Here is a 19,895-nt window from a genome sequence, read left to right on the forward strand (position 1 = left end):
GGGTTGATGGACTTTGGTCTTTTTTCAACCCAACTTAACTATGTAACTATGTACTGTATGTAACTATATAGTATATTCCATAACTGCCTGTAACACTCCCCATTGACAATGGAAACCACCTGACACAGCAGGGATGGTGTGTGTGTGACATTAACCTTAGGCTTCCCCTTACAGCTTTGGTATAAACATAACTCACCCTTTAAGAAAGGTGATCATTTGTCATACGGTGAGTCTTTTGGGATGATTGATCTTTCTTTGATCCTATTGCTTAATTGAACACTAGCCAACATGAGACAAAACTGTTACCATAAAGATACTCTCCTCGTGAACACACAAAAAGTGGCCATAATTCTTCAAAATTAGTACAGAGGTAGGATTTATTAATTCCATAATACTTGAGATCTGGAGTTTTTATGCATAATGTGGAAAGGCATAAGGGTAATTTACCAATGACCCAGATGCAAGTGCTAGAGCACTATGGGGAGCAAAACTGCACAAAAGTTGTCAAGCACTCGCATCTGGATCATCCCTTCAGTTCTCTACAGTTCTAGTTCTCTTTCTACTAAAATTCATGCATGAGGTTTAGGAACCAGTGCTGGTAGGCACAATGGAGTCCTATTCTTCCTGCCATAGGGCAGATGGTACAGAGTTATTTTGCGTCCTTTATCCATGGTGCTCCTTAATTTCCACAACTGGACACCAACATGCCTCACTTCCATTAAGTCAGTGTTGCTTAACCCTTACGCTCGACCTGCACCCATAGATGCGGACAGCAGGGCTGAAACTGCAAACTGCTAGCTTGTCTCTGTATTTGCACTTTGCACCCTGTCATCAGTAAATGAGCTCTAATACTATTTAAACCTTAAAACATGAATTAATGCTAGCAAAGTTGGCATCAACTAATGTACTTTTTTTATTACTATAGAGAAAAAACAAGTAAACCAAATGAGGAATTGTTTAATGACAACATGGCACCTGACAACATCGTATTTCTGAATATTTTGCATAATGGATTTTGTGTACCATACCTGCATTTTTATTTTAGAAGGCAAAGTTATCTTGAATCTTGGATTTATTATGATAAAGTATGACTTTCAAATGTAAGTTATACTTAAAGAGAATGATAGCCAAGGTATTGTGGAGCAAATACTAAATATTAGCTATGGTATTGTTTTCAGTTTCAGTTTGAAATAGCTAATTTCCTTCACAATCTAATTTACTTGTATTGCTCCAGTTTTGAAATTAGAATATATTAACAAATTCCCCCCCCCCCCATTTTTGTGCATAGACTCACGTGAAATTTAGCTTAGGTTTATTTTTATAAACATTGTTTTCCAGACCATGAATATATTTTCCGATGTATAAATTCCAGGCTCTCTTATTCAGCAAACTAAATCAATCAGAGTCAGAGCACTTCAATGATTTATTTTATCAGTGTTTATCAGTGGTACATTTTTGTATCATGAAGTGATAATTTGCTTTTTACCAAGCTGTAATATTTGTGTATGGGTGTATACATATAAGTATATTTATATACACATATGTATTTACACAGTGCACTGTATATTTACAGTATTTCAGAAAATGTATTGGCTCAGCATTATTGAAAAAGGACATCCTTTGTACCTGGAACACTGAACAAATTAATTTTATGTACAGGTGTGGGATATATTCAGAATGACACAACAACCCCAACATTTCACAACATAGTTAGGGTTAGCAACTTGTTGCATAGTCACTAAGCATTTCATCACACAGTGACCCCAGTAGATATGGCACAGTGGCCCCAGGATTCCATGACAGAGCAGCCCCAGCATTTCATGAAACCAATGTATATAGTACAGTAATCCTTCTATACTGACCCCAGAATTTGGTTTGTTTTTGCTGTGTACTTTCCTTTCCTCCTACTTTGGTTAGTTGGCTAAAATAGTGTGTTTTGTGAATGTGATAGCAAACTAAAGTTGGCCATACACTATAAGATCCGCTCATTTGGCAAGGTTGCCAAACGAGACAACCGTTTCCTTGATATGCCCACCAAAAGGTGGGCGATGGCGGGCTAATTTAATTTTTTGGCCCTATGGCCAAATGATCGGATTACAATGATACCAGCCAACTGGATGAGGACCACATCATCTAGCCGATGCGGTCCTCAATCTGGCAGGAGAATCAAACTTGCCCAATCGAGATCTGGGCAATTTTGGGCCAGATATTGGTCTGAGAGGCTTGTCGGAGGGCCCACACGCTGGCAGATAAGACGGCCATAGACTCCAATGGGTGAAAAAATTGTTGTGCGTAAAAAAAATGTGTTGCCCATTGACTTCAATGCATTTTGGTGGATTTTCACGGTTTTCCGGCAAAACGGGTCAGATTTGCTCATCACTATATACCACCTAACCTTGCCTATGATTAGTAAACTTGTGGTTGTAGGTTTGCAGCAATATCTTATAACATTTCCTATTATCCCACTACTTTCCTTCCCACCTCTGTCTCTAATTACCACTCTGTCATGTGTTCTCCACTTCAAACTCATTTTCTATTTGTCTCGGTTCCCAGCCTTCAGTTCAGAACCAATGATCTGATAAGGAGGCAACTGCCTGTGGTGTAATTATGAGCAGTGATTATATCAAACTTGCATATTGCATAGGAAAATGTGAAATAAGAGCAAATAGAGATTGTAAGTCACAGGTTCTTCATTTAATAGGCTATACGAGTCAGCCTGGTGAGCCATTATTAAAGAAAAACAGTGATCACTTTGCTCACCACAAAGGTAATTTGTCTAACAATAACCACTTTAAATGCTATGTGCAGCTATTATTAGCTTTGTATTAACAGTAGGAGAGTTAATGTGAAAAGCTGAGAGGGAGTTTCTTGTAAACCTGTCCTGACTGTGCTTTGCTATATCAATTACTACTTGCTCACATCTTGGGAAAGACACTGGAAAATTCATAAAACATTGTTTGGAATAATGTTACATAGTCTTGGGGAATTGTACGTTTCTGTAATTCTTTGTGCACAAATACTTTAGAAACATATCACTGTTGTTATTGACGTACTTGAAAAAGGTACTGTATTTTGTAATATTTTTTTCCTGTATTTTTCTATCCAGTGGGTGACCTCGAAGGTTTATTTGGATAAATCCCCCACAGTAGCGGCACACTTTAGTTCATACAATGGGATTTATTCATCTCGTATATAGTATTAACCAACTCATCAACTGTATCATTTTGCAGAAGGAACATCTACATTTGTCTCATAGGAGACTTTAGGGCACTGCTCACTTGTAATTTATTTTTATTTCACATAAAGAAAACAATTCTGGAAGTGCAACATGTATAACAGAAATTAGAGAGCTTAGAACAAATATTATAGTAGCATTCACAGAGATGTCCATCATCTTAGACTAATCCTTTTTTTTAGTCAGTTGAGCTCCTTTCTGTTTTAATTTTTATAGATCTACTTCCAGTCTGTAGATACTCCTTCTATTTAAATTTCCACCTTTGTGCCCTCCTTAGCTTTTTTCCCAATGTGTATGTGTATGTGTGGGCATATTTCATCTCTGCTCGTTGTTATCACACTTCCTTCAGCACAAACTCCATCTCATTTTCCTTTATTAATAGTTTCCTGTTTGGCTCTGGCAAAGGATGGTTAGATGCAATTAGCTGAAAAGTGGGAGTAAGGAAACATTTTTCTTTCACTCTACTGCAATTTCCTCTGACATAGGCTTTTACTTAAGTCACCGGGGGAGTCAAACTAACTGGCACACCCAAACAAACTTGCTAATATAGCTTTGTAGGTGACTTTCTATAAAGCAACGTGACATAAAACACATACAAAAAAAAACAACAGTGTTGCCAGCCATATAAATTTATTTTTGTATGGCAAGAACATACATTTAATCTGAAGATAAAGGATGTTTTTTCTGCTCTCTAAATAGTATGGGTTGAATAATCTGGTGTCTGAAACATTGCTTGTATGCTCAGCTGCTTTAATAAAGACATTTCATTAAAATGTGTTATCCTTTGGAGATATAGCCTACAACTACCAACCAGACATTTGCTATCATGATTTAGACAGCACTAGACCTAAGTGTTAAAATGCACTGTTTACTAGCAGGGCAAATGTTTACACTATTATTTTTCTTATTTTATATCCCCGAGTCTATGGGGCAGCAGCACTGAGCTCTATCACTCATCCAAATCCTTAATCCTTGATTTAAAACATATGCTCAGTAAGTCATTGTCCAAATACATAGATGAACCAGTATGCAAGACAAAAAAAAAGATCAAACCTTTAGAATTTTTAGGAGCAGTTCTTACCCTAAACATATGTTATTATCATTACTTTAACAGTTTGTTTTTACTTACAGACTAGAACCAAACTTAGTAAACTCAGAGTATGTTTTTACATTGTCCTGCTAGAGTTTCTAGCTTTCTGTGCTGACAATACTGACCATCAAGTTGACGGTGGGCAGTGACATCATTGGGGGGCGATGATGCAACAGGGGAAATGGGTGGGAGAATGGGCATATAGAGTAGGGAATGGGCAGGACTCTGCTTAAATGGGAGGGATCGACCATGGAGAAGGGAAGGATTTATAGTTAGTTTTGCCACCCCTACAAATTTACCAGCATATATATTGCTGGTAATTTTTTAATACCGTCACTGGCTCTAGCACAGATTCTGATGATCAGAACTGTAACTTTTAAGAATTGTTGATAACATTTTTCTAATTTCCGACATTATATATTTATTAACTAGGTTTGACTTTTTAGGCATTTTCATTTAAGTACATATCTATTTTCAGTAAATGGGTAGAATGTTTTTATCCTGAATCCTATTTTCCCACCTTTCAGTTTAACAAATTGTGACTTTGGTCACATGATATGCATCCATTCAGTCAGTGGCTTAACTACCCACCGGCAGGCCCTGGTATAGGATAAGCACCTGGGCCCCCCTGTCGGGCCCTCCCCCCCTATGAATCGAGTGCGATGTAAAATCTCCCCCTGCCCAACCACACACGATATCAATTATCGTGGCTCCGGTGGGCCCCAAGAGGGTGCGGACCCAGGTGCCATCGCACCCCCTGCACCCCTGGTAGTTACGCCACTGCATTCAGCCCCTCACAAACTTTATCATCTCTAACCCTACTCTCTTCTCTAGCTCATACGTAGATCTATACCTATGTAACAAGTGTCTTTTCTATAGGCCCCTCACAATTATATAGCACAGAGAAATAAACACAAAAGGCAGTGTTCAGATGTTAAATAAAGATCTGTAGGACTATATGATGCATATACCATAATGATATTTGATGTCAACCATATTATTTATGAAACCTTTATTGGTCTGCTGTAAGTAGCAGCTAATGATCTTCCTCCAGGACATGAGATATTAATAGGAAAAAGACAAAGACACCCATTTCTCATTCTCTTCCAGTATATTGTCCTCTGTACCTTTTCACAATACTCAAGCTGTCAGTACAAGTGTCACTAATCATTTTTAAAATGTTTTTATATTAACCTTTCCCTGTGAGCTTCGGTTTATATATGTATTTCTTGTTTATATATGTATTAGCTTGTTTAGGGTTGACTTTGTTAAAGTTGTTGCATTCTGAAAGGCCCATTCTTTTTCTTCTCTTTTCCTAGCTGTTTGAGATTACAGTCCCGCTATCTCAAGGACCAGTAAAACCAGTAACAATTAGTTTTGCAAACCATACATCCTGCCGGTGCATGTCTAAGCTGGATGTTTACAGACAAGTGCACTCAATTATTAGACGATCCTTGCCAGCCACCCAGTTCCAGTAAGTATCAAACTAATCTTGGTTTCCCATCTATAAAACTATTCTGAATTTATTTACAACATTCACAGATATGTCACACCATGTGCATCCGACACCGACACTCCTATTAAAATGGACATTGTGCATTTTACTTCATAAGAAGCGCCAGGTGAATCCCATGTAATGGTGAATGCTGAACTGCACCAGCAGCATTAGATGTCAGACATCGAAACATCCAGATATACACAAAGCATCATTGTTTAATTAAACTGCCTACATTTTTTTCCTTGTAAATTAATTCTGAAATACAGAAATGATATATCCTATGCAGAAAGCTGTTGGTTCATCAGTGTGCAGAATATTTAAACAAAGCAGAATTTTCTGTTTTCCTAGCCTTCTCTTCCATATTATAAGCTTATTAAAATACAGATATGAGATCTCTTACTTGAAAACAGTTATGCAGAAAGCTCTGAATTATGATACAGCATGTTCAGTATAGCCAGTTTCAAGCAAATAATTCTAAAAATTATTTCCTTTTTCTCTGTAGTAATAAAATAGTGCCTTGTACTTGATCCTGGCAAAGCTACATGAATCCACACTGGTGGCAAAACAATCCTATTGGATTTTATTTATTTAAATGATTTTTAGCAGACATAAGATATGTTGATCCAAATTACAGAAAGCCTCCTTGAAAACATGGGGGACAATTTATGACTGTTCAAACGTTAACATGGGGTTTTTTTTGGGGGGGGGTGAAGCCTCATTAGTTGCAGTATTCTTTCCGAGTGTGATTTTTTTTTTTCAATAAGAAAAAGCTTGGTAGCTTTTATGTGCCGAGTTTTTTTCTAATTTAAGAAAACCTGCTCTGGGAAAAATATCTCAACTAACAAGGTGTTTTTCTTCAAAACCTTGTGTGTGTTCCTCAACTCACGTATAGTTTCCTTCATGTTTGTTTGAGCCAAAAGGCTCAAGCAGTTGTAAATCGACCCCTTAGAAAGTTGTTGGCTTCTCAAGGTGCAGAAAAATGGCATAAATTTGTATTTTTTTGGCTTTTTCTAATACCACACCAAACTGTTTTATGAGATGCATTCTTAATTGTTTCCTTGTAGGACATTCCATTTTATTTGTAATGTACTTACTTTCTAACTGCCTGTCAACCATTCCTCTTTATGAACCACCTGCCCAATCACTTACTATTACTATACTCATTATTGTAAATTAGAACAATTACATTTTTGAAGACATGGCCAAGAGCAGTTATTCTCACATGCTGGTTACAGTCAACACAAAGCTAGTGAGTGCAGAGAAAGGCAATACATTATCTATGCAGCTGTTCATTGTAGAGATATGGGACCTGTTATCCATAATGCTTGGAACCTGGTTGGATCTCCATACATTAGACCTACAAAAAATAATTTAAACATTAATCAAACACAATTGGGTTGCCTCGGGTAAGGATTAATTACTGTATAGCTTATTTTTGATCAAGTACAATTTACTGACTTCTCATTACAGGGAAAAAGGAAATCATTTGTAATTGAAAATTGAATTATTTTATTAAAATTGCATTTATGGGAGAGGACCTTCCCATAATTCAGAGCATTCTGAATAAAGGGTTTCCAAATAACAGACCATATACCTGTACTAGGTTTTAAAGTGAAGAGGAGAGGAGCAATACCATTAAATATCTTCTCGTCCTGTTGATATAATAATGTTTTTCTGGACAAACACAGTAAAGCTATGTATTTTTCCCTCCGTTAAAAGTCATTCAAATGTATTTAAAAACAATACCCTTGTTGGCCCCTACTATATTAAGCAGTATAATGCCTTTTAAATGCCATCATTTATTGTTAGGGATAGCTGTGGCTGTTTGTTTACATTGTACAGCATTGAGAATACAGATTTGTAGACTTTAAAGACCAGGTCATCTGGCACAGCTTATCACTCAGTACATGTGTTGTAGCATCAAGGGCCTGTGGTAATTCTACAACACTTATTTGTATTTCTCAAAGACATAAAATGTAAAGTATGCTGCCACAGAGTTATTGTGCATTCCATTGTTCTGAGTGAACATCATTTATCTTCAGTGCAAACAGATGGTCCTGTAGAAACACTTTGGTTGTTAGAGAGTTGTGCATGCCATTGGCTGTACAATGTGCTTTTCATTTAGGTTTCCCTTAAACTTCAGCTTCCAGGGCTGAAATCTCAGTAGAATATGTTCATATGTTCGGTGGCAAGCTCTTACTTATCTGATACTAAGATATTCCCAGGAGGACCTGTTGTAATAAATCCATCTTATTAGTTCTAATAGGTCACTACAAATTACCAGCTGTAAATTGTAAACCCTTAATATTTGTTTGAATTTGACCTATATAATATGGTTTACTTTTTAAAGCTAGGTGTTTGGGCTCACTTGTGTTAAGTGCAATGCCATGAATAACTCTTACTACACATTACTTTTCCATGCTGCACTGCAACCAATTAAAATTTTTCTTCCACAACATCTGTGTTGAATACAAGATACATTATATTCAGCCAAGAAAACAACGGAATACTGATTTTGTTGCAATATCTCTTTATCTCCTTTTTCCATCTCTCACGCTTTATTTCATGTGTATAGGTCTGTGTGTGTTGCTTTCTTATTATACATGTAAGTGCATGTTCTATCTGAAATATTACCAAATCAAATCATTCTAATATTAAGTATTCACCAATTATTTCCAGCCTCTGTTGTCCTCTTGCTCCCTCACATTCAGTCAATATGCACCCCCATCTCATCTACTCGGCTTTCTTACACCCAATGCCTAGTCAACATGAATGAGAAAGTGTGGTTTTGTCTCATGTAGCAAGCTCTGATCTGAAGTGCTGCACATGGGTAGCAAAGGGTGGGCTGTAGGAGAGCTAGCAGGGAACCTCAGGACATATCAGTTGACAATAAAATTAACAATTTTTCCACTGGTGGATGGGACACTAAATTGCTGTTCATAAATATTTGCACATTTAGCATTTTTTTCCCAGTACAGGTATGAGATCCATTAACTGGAAAGCTTCAAATTACAGAAAGGCCATCACTCATAGGGGTATACTTATCAAAGAGTAAAGTTAATAGTGAAGTTCCGCCACTAGAGTGAAATTCCGCCACTTTCCATTCATTTCTATGGGATTTTTAAAGGCGTATTTATCAAAGGGTGAACTTTCACTTTCACCCATTGATAAATATGCCTTTCAAAATCCCATAGAAATGAATTGTGAGCTGTGGAATTTCACTCTAGTGGCAGAACTTCACTCTTTGATAAATTTACCCCATAGACTCCATTTTATCCAAATATTCAGAAGTTTCGAAATTAAAATGTTTTCTCTGTAATAAACCAGTAGCTTGTACTTGATCCAAACTAAGATATAATTAATCCTTATTTGAAGCAAAACCAGTCTGTTCGGTTTTTTTAATGTTTACATGATGTTCTAGTAGACTGAAGATCTAAATTACGGAGGATCTCTTATCCAGAAAACCCCAGGTCCCAAGCATTCTGGATAGCAGTTCCCATACCTGTAAATAAGGGAACCTAAACAAATAATCAGTGGTGCATGCAAGAGATGGCAGCCTGCTCCAGCATCTATTATCTGCCCACATTAAAGCAGACCAAGCACTTAACTGTTCATTTCTTAACACAACCACTTAGGGGCCGATTCATCAAGAGTCGAATATCGAGGGTTAATTAACCCTCGATATTCGTCTGGGAACTAAAATCGTTCGACTTCGAATATCGAAGTCGAACGATTTTGCGCAAATCCTGCGATCGATCGATCGAAGGATTTTTCGTTCGATCGAACGATTAAATCCTTCGAATCGAACGATTCGAAGGATTTTAATCCAACGATCGAAGGAAAATCCTTCGATCAAAAAATCACAGGCAAGCCTATGGGGACCTTCCCCATAGGCTAACATTGACTTCGGTAGGTTTTATCTACCGAAGTAGGTGGTCGAAGTATTTTTTAAAGAGACAGTACTTCGATTATCGAATGGTCGAATAGTCGAACGATTTTTACTTCGAATCGTTCGAATTCGATCGAATTTAACCAATTCGATGGTCGAAGTACCCAAAAAATACTTCGAAATTCGAAGTTTTTTAAATTCGAATCCTTCACTCGAGCTTCATGAATCGGCCCCTTAGTGTAGTCTTCTCTCTCCAGATGAGAGCAAATGTATTTTATGTGTTCAAGGCTTTTGGGATATGTACTTGGACCGTGATGGATTTCAAATGTTTAAAAAATCATATTACTTATACCAAGATACAAGTCTTTACATTTAAAATATATATATATCTTTATTATATAAAAATCTTTGTATATGTATTTTAAATTAAAAAATTAAATAAAAAATGTAAGTTCTATTAAAATGATCAAAGACTGATGAGTTCTTACAGTTTTGCAAAAATACTCCATAGAAATACAAATTTTCCAAATCAGAACTTTGATATGTTTATGTAGTGGCCTTGTTGTTCAACATATTCTATAGGCCTATGTTGGCATGTTTGGGAGACAAACTTTACATCTCCCACTCTGTGAGATCACCCTATATTCAGAGAATTTAATATTTTCCATGCACATTAACAGTATGGAACATTCCAGCACTCACAATCGGGGGACTCACAATACTGGAATTTTTTGTTCACATATTGATCCCCACAGATCTCTTTAGCTACATACATGGCAATGATAATATTTGCTAAAAACCAAATCTGATTTGATATCTAGATTAAATTTAATATGTGTGTCATTTATGTAGCACTATAAAACAATGGCCAGTAAAAATGATATGTATTTTATTCTTTTCATATATAATTTTTTGCAAACATTCACTGGCAGAATTCAGAAGGATTTTCAGCATTTCTATCTTTTGTCCCATTTATCAAGAAAGAATTATCCTGACTATCATCTGGTAGGAGTGTTATTAACAAACCAATCGTTACTAAATATGATCCTTCTTAAATTAGTCCTTTATGAGTCCCTACACACCCTGTTCATTCTGAATAACACAGTGGAATTTTTCATTTTCAGGATTTCTGTATAGAAGAAAATTGGACAGGAGCTGAGTAGGCAGCTTTTTCTTCCCATTTTAAGCAGTTTCTATCTGTTAAAGCTGATTTTTACATAAGCAAACTTAGGTCTTTTTCCCAAAGTTTTGCCAACATTCAAGTAATGTGTGTACAGTATATAGGTATTAGCTGCATGTTGAGCAGTTTGTTTACATGAAGCTTTGGCTGGATTGTAGCTGCAGCATAAATCTGCTGCACTCAAGCATCTTTAGAAATGGCCAAGTGCAATACGTTCAACATGAACATTTGTGCTGCAGCGATAATACAAAAGTCTTTCCTTCTTCTGGCCCTGCATTTATAATGGGTAAAATTAATCTGCTCTTCAGGTTCATGTCACTAGAAAACATTTGCGACTTAGGAGGTTGCAGCCAACAGTGCTGTTCAGCTGTACATAGAGATATCTACTTCCCACACATTGGGTAGCATGCAGCTTCTGTTACATTCTAAGACATTTACATTGAGTAACATCTTCTTTCTACTCTTCTTTTTATAATGGAATTACTCATGCAGAAACTTGACCAACATGTTAAATGCAGGGTAAATTGGAATGGCAGCCGTGTACCTAGTACAAGATACAGTATGCCCATATTAGACACATATTGACTTTGCACAACTGCTTAAACATAGACACTGAGAATCGGCTGTCACTCCTTCAGTTTGTCTGTATGATCTGGGTACATAGGCCCACTGCTGCAATTCAGCCGTGTTTAGTAATAAATTGAGGCAGGTACACTAGTTTCCGCTGTAGTGCTACAAATAGTATTTCATTGTCACATACAATAAGTGTGTGATTACTACCATATTTATATACCTAGCCTGGCTTAATCAACTATGACTTGGTCCTGATTACTTGTCTAAGATAAGTGCAAATCCTGTTGTTAGAAAATAGAGGCAATGATATTCTGTACCAGCACAAATCTGCCAGTTATCTGTGATACACATGTTTTAACAAACTTAACAAAACTGCCAGCAGGTGTATCATTGTTTAGGGATGCACAGAATCTACTGTTTTAGGATTCAGCCGAATCCTTTGTGAATGATTTGACTGAATACTGAACAGAATCTGAACCATAATTTGCATATGTAAATTATGGGAATGCTGTGCACGTGGTTAAAAAAATTTTGGCTTCCTTTTTTGTGTAACAAAAAGTCATGGGTTATTTTAGATTCAGATTCGGTTCGGCCAGGCACTTGGATTCATCCAAATCCAGTTGAAAAAGGCGGAATTCCGAACTGAATCCTGGCGGTGCATGCCCAATAATTTTACATTTGCTGAAGGTATAAGCTCCTATTGTGATCAGCCTTTCCCTACGTTAGTCAGTATGTAAGAAAAAACATTGTTTTCAATCAGCAAGGAAGCTGCCCCCTTTTATATAGGTTTCCCTTATTTTTGATTTCTTGTTTCCAGCTGGCACCTATAAAAAAGGTAAAACCGACATATAAAGAAAACAAACTGTATTTTCTTTCCCTTTAAGAAATCAGATGAATGTGCGTTCTCTAACTCTACAACCTTGTCTGTCACTATCTCAAATTTGTGCATGTAGCAAATTGCTCCCCAAGGTAAAATACACCCAATATATTTTGAAATGAAGGGATGAAACATAGGAATTTTTATGAAATTTTATTTGATAATCATGGTTAATGTTTGTCTTTCAACAGTTGAGCTATGTCACTGAACAGATACGACTAAATTAAATTATCTTGATTAATGGATCCCATTGTGCATTCTTGGAGATTTTGGCTGGTGCCATTAGTTTTTTTTCATTATATTTAGTATTACACAATGCCTAAGGAAAGCTTGCTTTCCGATAACACAAATAGATGGAAAGAAGCCTGACAAGCCTCCCAGCGTGTCCCAAGTGTATAGAGCATTTCACAATGTAGTGACTGGACAGACATATATCTGGAGCAAGATTACGTTTTCTATGTTATAAGCTACTTGTCATGGAACTAGTTTTAGCTGACAATGTTTCCCTCTTGGAAAGTATTACTTGTCATTTAGTTATTTAGCCATAGAAATACATGGGGCATTTTTATAAACTAATCCAAAGTGGGGTTTTTTTTGCCAAATGATAACATTTTGTGTTCAATTAAATCCTTTTTTTAAGAACGTTGTGGCATGTAGAGACTGTAGAGGCTGCACAATTTATAAGTGCATACCCTAAGTAATGCAGCAATATACAGGTATGGAACCTGTTATCCAGAATGCTTGATAAGGGATCTTACCGTAATTTGGATATTCATATAATGCTACATAAAAAATCATCTAAACATTATTGAATTGCAATAGGATTGTTTTGCCTCCAATAAGGATGAATTATATCTTAGTTGGGATCAAGTACAAGGTACTGTTTAATTATTACAAGGAAAAAGGAAATTGTTTTAAAAATTGAATTATTTGCTTAAAATAGGATCTATGGGAGATGACCTATTTGTAATTTGGAGCTGTCCAGATAACGAGTCCCAAACCTGTACAGAACAAAAATGATACATTTCAATGGGCCTGGCAATGTTGATTGAAGTAAAAGAAGTAATATAATGATTTATATTAGTAAAAGAATGAGCATATAGATGAAATATAGATTTAATAGCTACAGCAGTTTGTATGTTACATTTCTACAAGACTTTTAAGATACGTTTCTACTAGATTTGCACCACTTTTATTTGTGCATCACAGGATATTTAATTCAGCATGTTTTACATGGGGACTTTGTAAAAAGAGCCACAGAAAATATTATTTCTGGGTTTCAAACTGCCCCTTTGTGATTACTAGTGGTGCTTAATCAGAATCAGTCCTAATTATATGTTCTTACATAGAGAGCAACCAATTGTACATAGCCTTCCAGCAGTCATAGCACAGAACCAATGCCTTGCTTTTAGGGTGAACCCCTTTTGTGGAGACATGGACCCACTTTGTGAATAGCATAAGAAAACAAAGTGCATTTGTCCTTGAATTCAAAAGCAATAAAAGATTCTAATTCTGTGTAAAATTGCTTCTCATAGGTGTCAGGTGGCAAACAAAACTTGCCCTAGACATCACATTTGGAACAACCATATATGCAGATGTATCATGCAGCGGGATGTTGAAGAAGAAGAAGGTAAGGCAAATCAACTAAAAACATATTAAAACAAAATAAATGGTCTTTTTTCTGCAAGTGTGGCCACTTTCACTTTCTTTGAGGGTTTAGTATTTCATTTGACAACTGTATTATTTCTCAGATGGATATAGAAGATGGGTTATCAGCTAGATTTATTTAAGATGATTGATAATAATGTAATGTTGTGCGTCCTGTCAGAGGCGTAATTATAGAAAAAGCAAAGGGAGAGCCCAAGAGAGAGGTGAGCTTGGTGACCGCACTTTGACCAAAACTTGGTGGTGGAGCACAGTAAAAAGCAACAATGTAGAAGATGAGGGAAAAAACCCAGTGGTGCCTATGATTATGAATCGTGTTAGGCTGTTCTTTTAAATGCATGCAATAAAACTGAATTTTCAAAAGAAAAGTAAAATACAGCAAGTCCAGTTGATTTGACTTATTACTATAGATATAGCAGGACCTGGATGAATGAGAACATTCCCAGACAATAAATGCAGTTAGACTTAATACCTTCTTTCAAGCAATCCTTTCACTCTAACCAGTATGAATTCCTTTATGTGTTCTGGAAGCTCTTTTTAAGGGCAAGTTTCCTTTTTTACTGGCCTGAAATGAATTTGTATATTATAGTCTTTTTCTTGTGTAAACAATCACATTTTGTCAGTCGTTCCTTGTTTCCTTTATTTACATTGTTTTGCTGCCTGTCATTGCAATCTATCCATTTTCATAATTTTATTTAATTTAATATTCCAGGTGGAAATTTAGCATCAATTTATAGGCAGTCGATTTCACTTTGGCCCATTTTACATGCTAAACAATACATAGTTTATGGATTTTTATGTTGAGTAGATGAACGGTACTCCCTTGTCTTAGATTTTTCTCAACTGTTTCATTAGTTTTTAAAGCAAAATATTTATTTTAATTGCCAGAAACAGTAACAGTGAACACACAGTACCAGATTTTTACAAACTGTTGACTAAAATACACACAACTCATTATTTAGACAGCAAACATAGAACCCAATCTATTTGTAGTCTTCCCATTTTTCCCTATTGGAAAGCAATATTCAGAATAGTATACCATAACTCTAGAGTGAGCGTGAGTGAGGGAAACTTTTCGTAGCAATCATGGCAGCTGTTACTCATATAAACATAGGTGTCGTTCTAGTAAAAAAAGTTATTAATATAAGGTTGGTTCCTCTTCTGTTGTTGCAACCTCTGCTCTTTTGGGAATGCTATCCACTAGGTGGTAGAACTGTGTTGGTTGAGCACTGATATTTGGTTCATGCCTGGCTCACAACCAATTTTTGCCCAGATGTTCTACTGGGTTCAGTTCAAGGCTGTGTACAGACCAGTCAAGTTCTTTCCCATCTCAGCAAACCAATAATGCTTGTCTGAACGTTACACATATGGGTAGTATTGTCCTAAAAGGCCTTCCCCAAACTGTTGCAACAAAGGTAATACGGAATTATCAAGAATGTAATTGCTGGTACCATAGACCCTAGACAAAACCATAGTAGAATCAGTTGAAGTGTGCTACACAGTAGATAAAAGGCTCTTTGCAGCCCCAGGTGCAAGCTGAACCCTCTGTTGAAAAAACAGCAGCACTACGGTAATGTTTGAAAAAAGTGAAAAAACATTCAATTAAGTGCCACAGGTAATGTTTCAGGGATTTACCCCAGCCATTTGTCAAGCATCTCAACTGATTCTATAATGGTTTGGGCTAGGGCCCAAGCCTCAGGCTGGGTTTAAGCTCGAAACGTTGCTAATATTTTCCTGTGCGCAACAATGAATGCGGGTTTATGCTTTTTCCTATAGATAATGAAGAGACCTTTAATGATATATGTGGCCCAAACATGGAGCTTGATGAAGAGACCTGTCAGTGTGTCTGCAAAGGTGGATTAGTACCTTCAAGCTGTGGCCCTCAAAAAGAACTAGATAGAACATCATGCCAGTGTGTCTGCAAGAATAAGCTCCTCGCCAGCTCATGTGGACCAAATAAGGAGTATGATGAGGAAAAATGCCAATGCGTGTGCAAAAAGTCCTGTCCAAAACACCAACCTTTAAACAGTGCAAAATGTGCCTGCGAGTGCACGGAATCGCCAAATAAATGTTTCCTAAAGGGAAAAAAATTTCATTACTCAACATGCAGGTAGGCTATGTATGTGTGGGTGTATGTGTGCACTAATTGGGGTGTCAGCTATAACAAGATATGACCATTAGATATGAGACCATTTTTATTTATCTAAAGTTAAATAAATTTGGGTTCAGCAGTGAGTTTCTTTATTAGGCTAATTCACATCTAATTCCAAATATATCTGAATATATAAACTGATTTAAACTGCAAAGAATTTGGAAATTTTGAGTATATGCACCAAAACTCCCAGGCCATCCATGTGCCCCCAGTATCTAACAAAACGGGTCACCCTCCACCCAAGTATTGATTCCTCACACCCCAATAGTAGGTACAGTAGCACTTTTGCAGGTCAAGGAACTCCATAGTGATGTCTAATATTGTTAGATATCTAATTTTTATGACTAGTGGCACCACAGTTACCAGTGATGGCATCACTATGCAACCTAGCTCATCCCTTATATGGTATTCCAGCTTATGTAAAATAGCCATATTAAAAAATCTTTCATGATTTTTATGGTGTGATTTTTATTTCTATATTACATTACAAATAATTCATTCTACCATATAATATTTTGTTCCTGAACCAACAAGTCTATTTTTATAAAAAATAGTTTTTGGACTATTTTATAGCTGCCATTTTGGTGTGTAGGCAGCCATATCAGATAATTTTGCCTGGTCATGTGTTTTTAGAATGTGCCAGTGCTGCACAATGGAACTGCTTTCAGACAGGCTTTTGTTTCTCCTATTCTATGTAACTGCAGGAGTCACAGTGGGATTTGGACTTTTACTATTTAGTGTTGTTCTTAGATCTACGAGGGAGCTGTTATGTTGTGTCAGGGAGCTCTTTCTTGTTTACCTTTCCATCTGCTGATGGGCTGCTGAGGGAAAGGGAGGTGGGTGATATCAATCCATCTTGCACTTCAGCAGTAAAGAGTGACTGAAGTTTATCAAAACACAGGCCACATGACTGAGGGCACCTGGGAAATTGACATGTCTAGCCCCATGTCAAATTTCAAAATTAAATATAAAAGAAAACGACTTTTCTCTTTTGAAAAATGGATTTCAGTGCAGAATTCCGCTTGAGCAAAAATAATGCAAAAGGGATGAAAAAACCATGTTTTCCTGCAACAGAATCCCACACCAGACAATGATGGAAAATGTCTTTGATGGGTATCTATGTATTTTTTGCACCCCACTGTGCTACTCTATATCAGTCCCATAGTCAGAGATATACTGTAAGCATTAAGGATGGAGTTGACTGCTCGTATATCAGCTGAGGATGTAAGTTTCCCTAAAGCTCATTAAAGAATAAGCAGCTATTCATTATGCTTTCCTCCTTCATGATTGTCTGTTTTTATTATTACCCATCTGCTGGAGCCATGAAAATGTACATATCTGTTGCCCATATGTAAATGTTTAGGATGCTAGCCTGTTGCAATGCAACAATAGTAATTATTATTATTATTTTTCAACCAGCTGTTACAGACCACCATGTTCAACTCGACCGAAACGTTGTGAACCAGGCTTCTATTACAGTGAAGAAGTGTGCCATTGTGTTCCCACATACTGGAAAAGACCACATATGAACTAGTGTCATCAGCAAAAGAATATGAAAGAGCGATAGGCTTCCAAATACAAGGAGACCTTTTTTTCTGACTGATATACTTTTACATGAAATAACCCCACGGGGCTCTCAAGGACACAGATTGTGATATATGTATAAGTATGGGATGAGAGTTTCAAAGCTCAGCTGATGCTTTTGTCATTCTACGGACACACAAAGACTTTTTCTGCCAATGACAAAACAGCCAAGGTTTTCATGTGATTTTTTTTTTTAATTAAGATAATGACTATATAATTTATTTCCACTAAAATATTTTGCAGCATTCCTCTTTATTACAGTAACAATGTAAAGGTGCACTGTGACCAATATTTTTATATCATGTAAAATATGTTTAAAATAAAAAAAGACCAAACTTGTACTATATACCTCGAAGTGGGATTCCATAACATGCACAGAATCTGAATGAAAAAAAAACAATATACAAAATTTAGCTGTATCAGCTGTATCTGCAGGAAAGTCATGTTTGGAAACTGAAACTGTAGTGCCCCAGGAATGCACCCCAAAAAACTGACATCATGCTCAGTCATTTATTGTATGATAAGATCATGATTAAATGTCTAGTTTCTTTACAGGAAGTTAATGGCTTTAACTTTTTTTGCCCAAAACTTTACATAGGGTCCAACCTTATGAATTTCCTGTGGCTACTTTGAGAATCATAAAGTTTATGTGGCTTATTATATAGGCCTGCAATGCAACTTAAGGCTTTTGAGGCATTTGGAGAAATGTCAGGTGCCTTGGTTTAGCATTCCATCCGTAGTTGTCAAAGATATCCTGAAATTAGATGTTAGGTAAAGGCATGCATCTTTACTGTTTGTACATGATATATGACATTGCAGTACTTTCACATTAGCCTATTAAGAAATGCACAGTATTTTATTGAGTAAGATTCTTTTTAAAACTTTGTACATTCTATTTATTACAGCTTATTTTTGTCTGCCCTGTTTGCCTGCCTTTTCATGTTACTTTGCAGTATTTTACATTTTTTTTTTGTAATTATTAAATTAACTGAGAATGCAAATATTTTAGTTGCGGATAAGATATAACCGTTAGCATCTATGTTAATAACTCTCAAGTCTGTTTGTACTCACCTTTCATATTGGCATGAGTATACCAAGAAAAGTTTAGTAAATAATAGGGATGCACCAAATCCACTTTCTTGGGCATTTGGCCTAATGAAATTAAAGATTTGGCTATATACGTATATGCAAATCGGGGCTGGAAGGGCAAAAGAAATACATTTTTTTACTTTGTTTGTGTGACAAAAAAAATCACAGGACATTAAGGTTTTTTATTTGATTTGGCCAAATCCAAATCCTGCTGAAAAAGGCAAAATCCTGGCTGAATCCCAAACCAAATCTTGGATTGGTGCATCCCTAGTAAATAAACCTGAACCTGTGGCGTAACAGCGTCCCACTTATGCACCATGCATTGATGGTGTAATGATGTAAATTGATAGTAAATAAAATGTAGGTTATATGGATAGTAATAAAAAGTCCTGGATACATAGGTGGAATGTAATATTGGTCGCTAACGCTAAAATTGCTCACTCTTCGTGGATAAATGTTGGCCTTTGCAAACACTTTGCCCCTCACATGACAGAAAGATAGGGATTGTGAGTTGTAGAGCTTGCGATTGTGCGCAGTGTATGTAATAAAACTTCTCAATGGAAAAGTTTGCTCCAAAAGTTTACACCACTTTCAAGCAGGTGTTAAAGGTTCGCAATGCGCAAATGAAGGAATTTTATTGCTATATTACATTGCTAAATTTGCTCTCTTTGTGAATTTTATTACATTAACATCATAATGCATATAGTAAAGTTTGGTGGAGGACAATTGGTGGTCTGGGGTTGTTTTGCATGGTTTTAGCTTGTTCTATATCAGCGTACCCAACCTTTTTTACCTGTGAGCCACATTCAAATATAAAAAATGTTGGAGCGACACAATCCTGATAAAAATCCCTGGGGATGCCAAATAAGGGCTGTGATTGGCTATTTTGGCTGTACTGGAAGCTGGACAGCAGGAGCTACAAATGGACAAGTACAAAAAAAAGAATAACTATATTTGAGCCATTTTTGGGGTTTTACAATTGATTAAAAATCTCAACATGATAACTATAATATTTTGTATTTTCCTTCAAATCTGCCCACTCATTCCTGATACATATTATAAT

The 19,895-nt window shown here is 36.4% G+C and overlaps 1 protein-coding gene across 1 annotated transcript in view; it reads left to right on the plus strand.

The window, feature by feature from the left end:
• Positions 1-18,297, plus strand: part of vegfc.L (vascular endothelial growth factor C L homeolog) — an 87,172-nt gene extending 68,875 nt beyond the window's left edge. Inside the window, exons 4-7 of the mRNA XM_018230726.2 lie at positions 5,645-5,799; positions 13,878-13,972; positions 15,784-16,117; positions 17,579-18,297. Of these exons, the coding sequence (XP_018086215.1) occupies positions 5,645-5,799; positions 13,878-13,972; positions 15,784-16,117; positions 17,579-17,693 (699 nt within the window). The 3' untranslated portion in view covers positions 17,694-18,297. The remainder of the gene's footprint in view (positions 1-5,644; positions 5,800-13,877; positions 13,973-15,783; positions 16,118-17,578) is intronic.
• The last annotated feature ends 1,598 nt before the right edge of the window (positions 18,298-19,895 follow it).

Source organism: Xenopus laevis, chromosome 1L (assembly GCF_017654675.1).
Source record: "Xenopus laevis strain J_2021 chromosome 1L, Xenopus_laevis_v10.1, whole genome shotgun sequence".
Lineage (NCBI taxonomy): Eukaryota > Metazoa > Chordata > Amphibia > Anura > Pipidae > Xenopus > Xenopus laevis.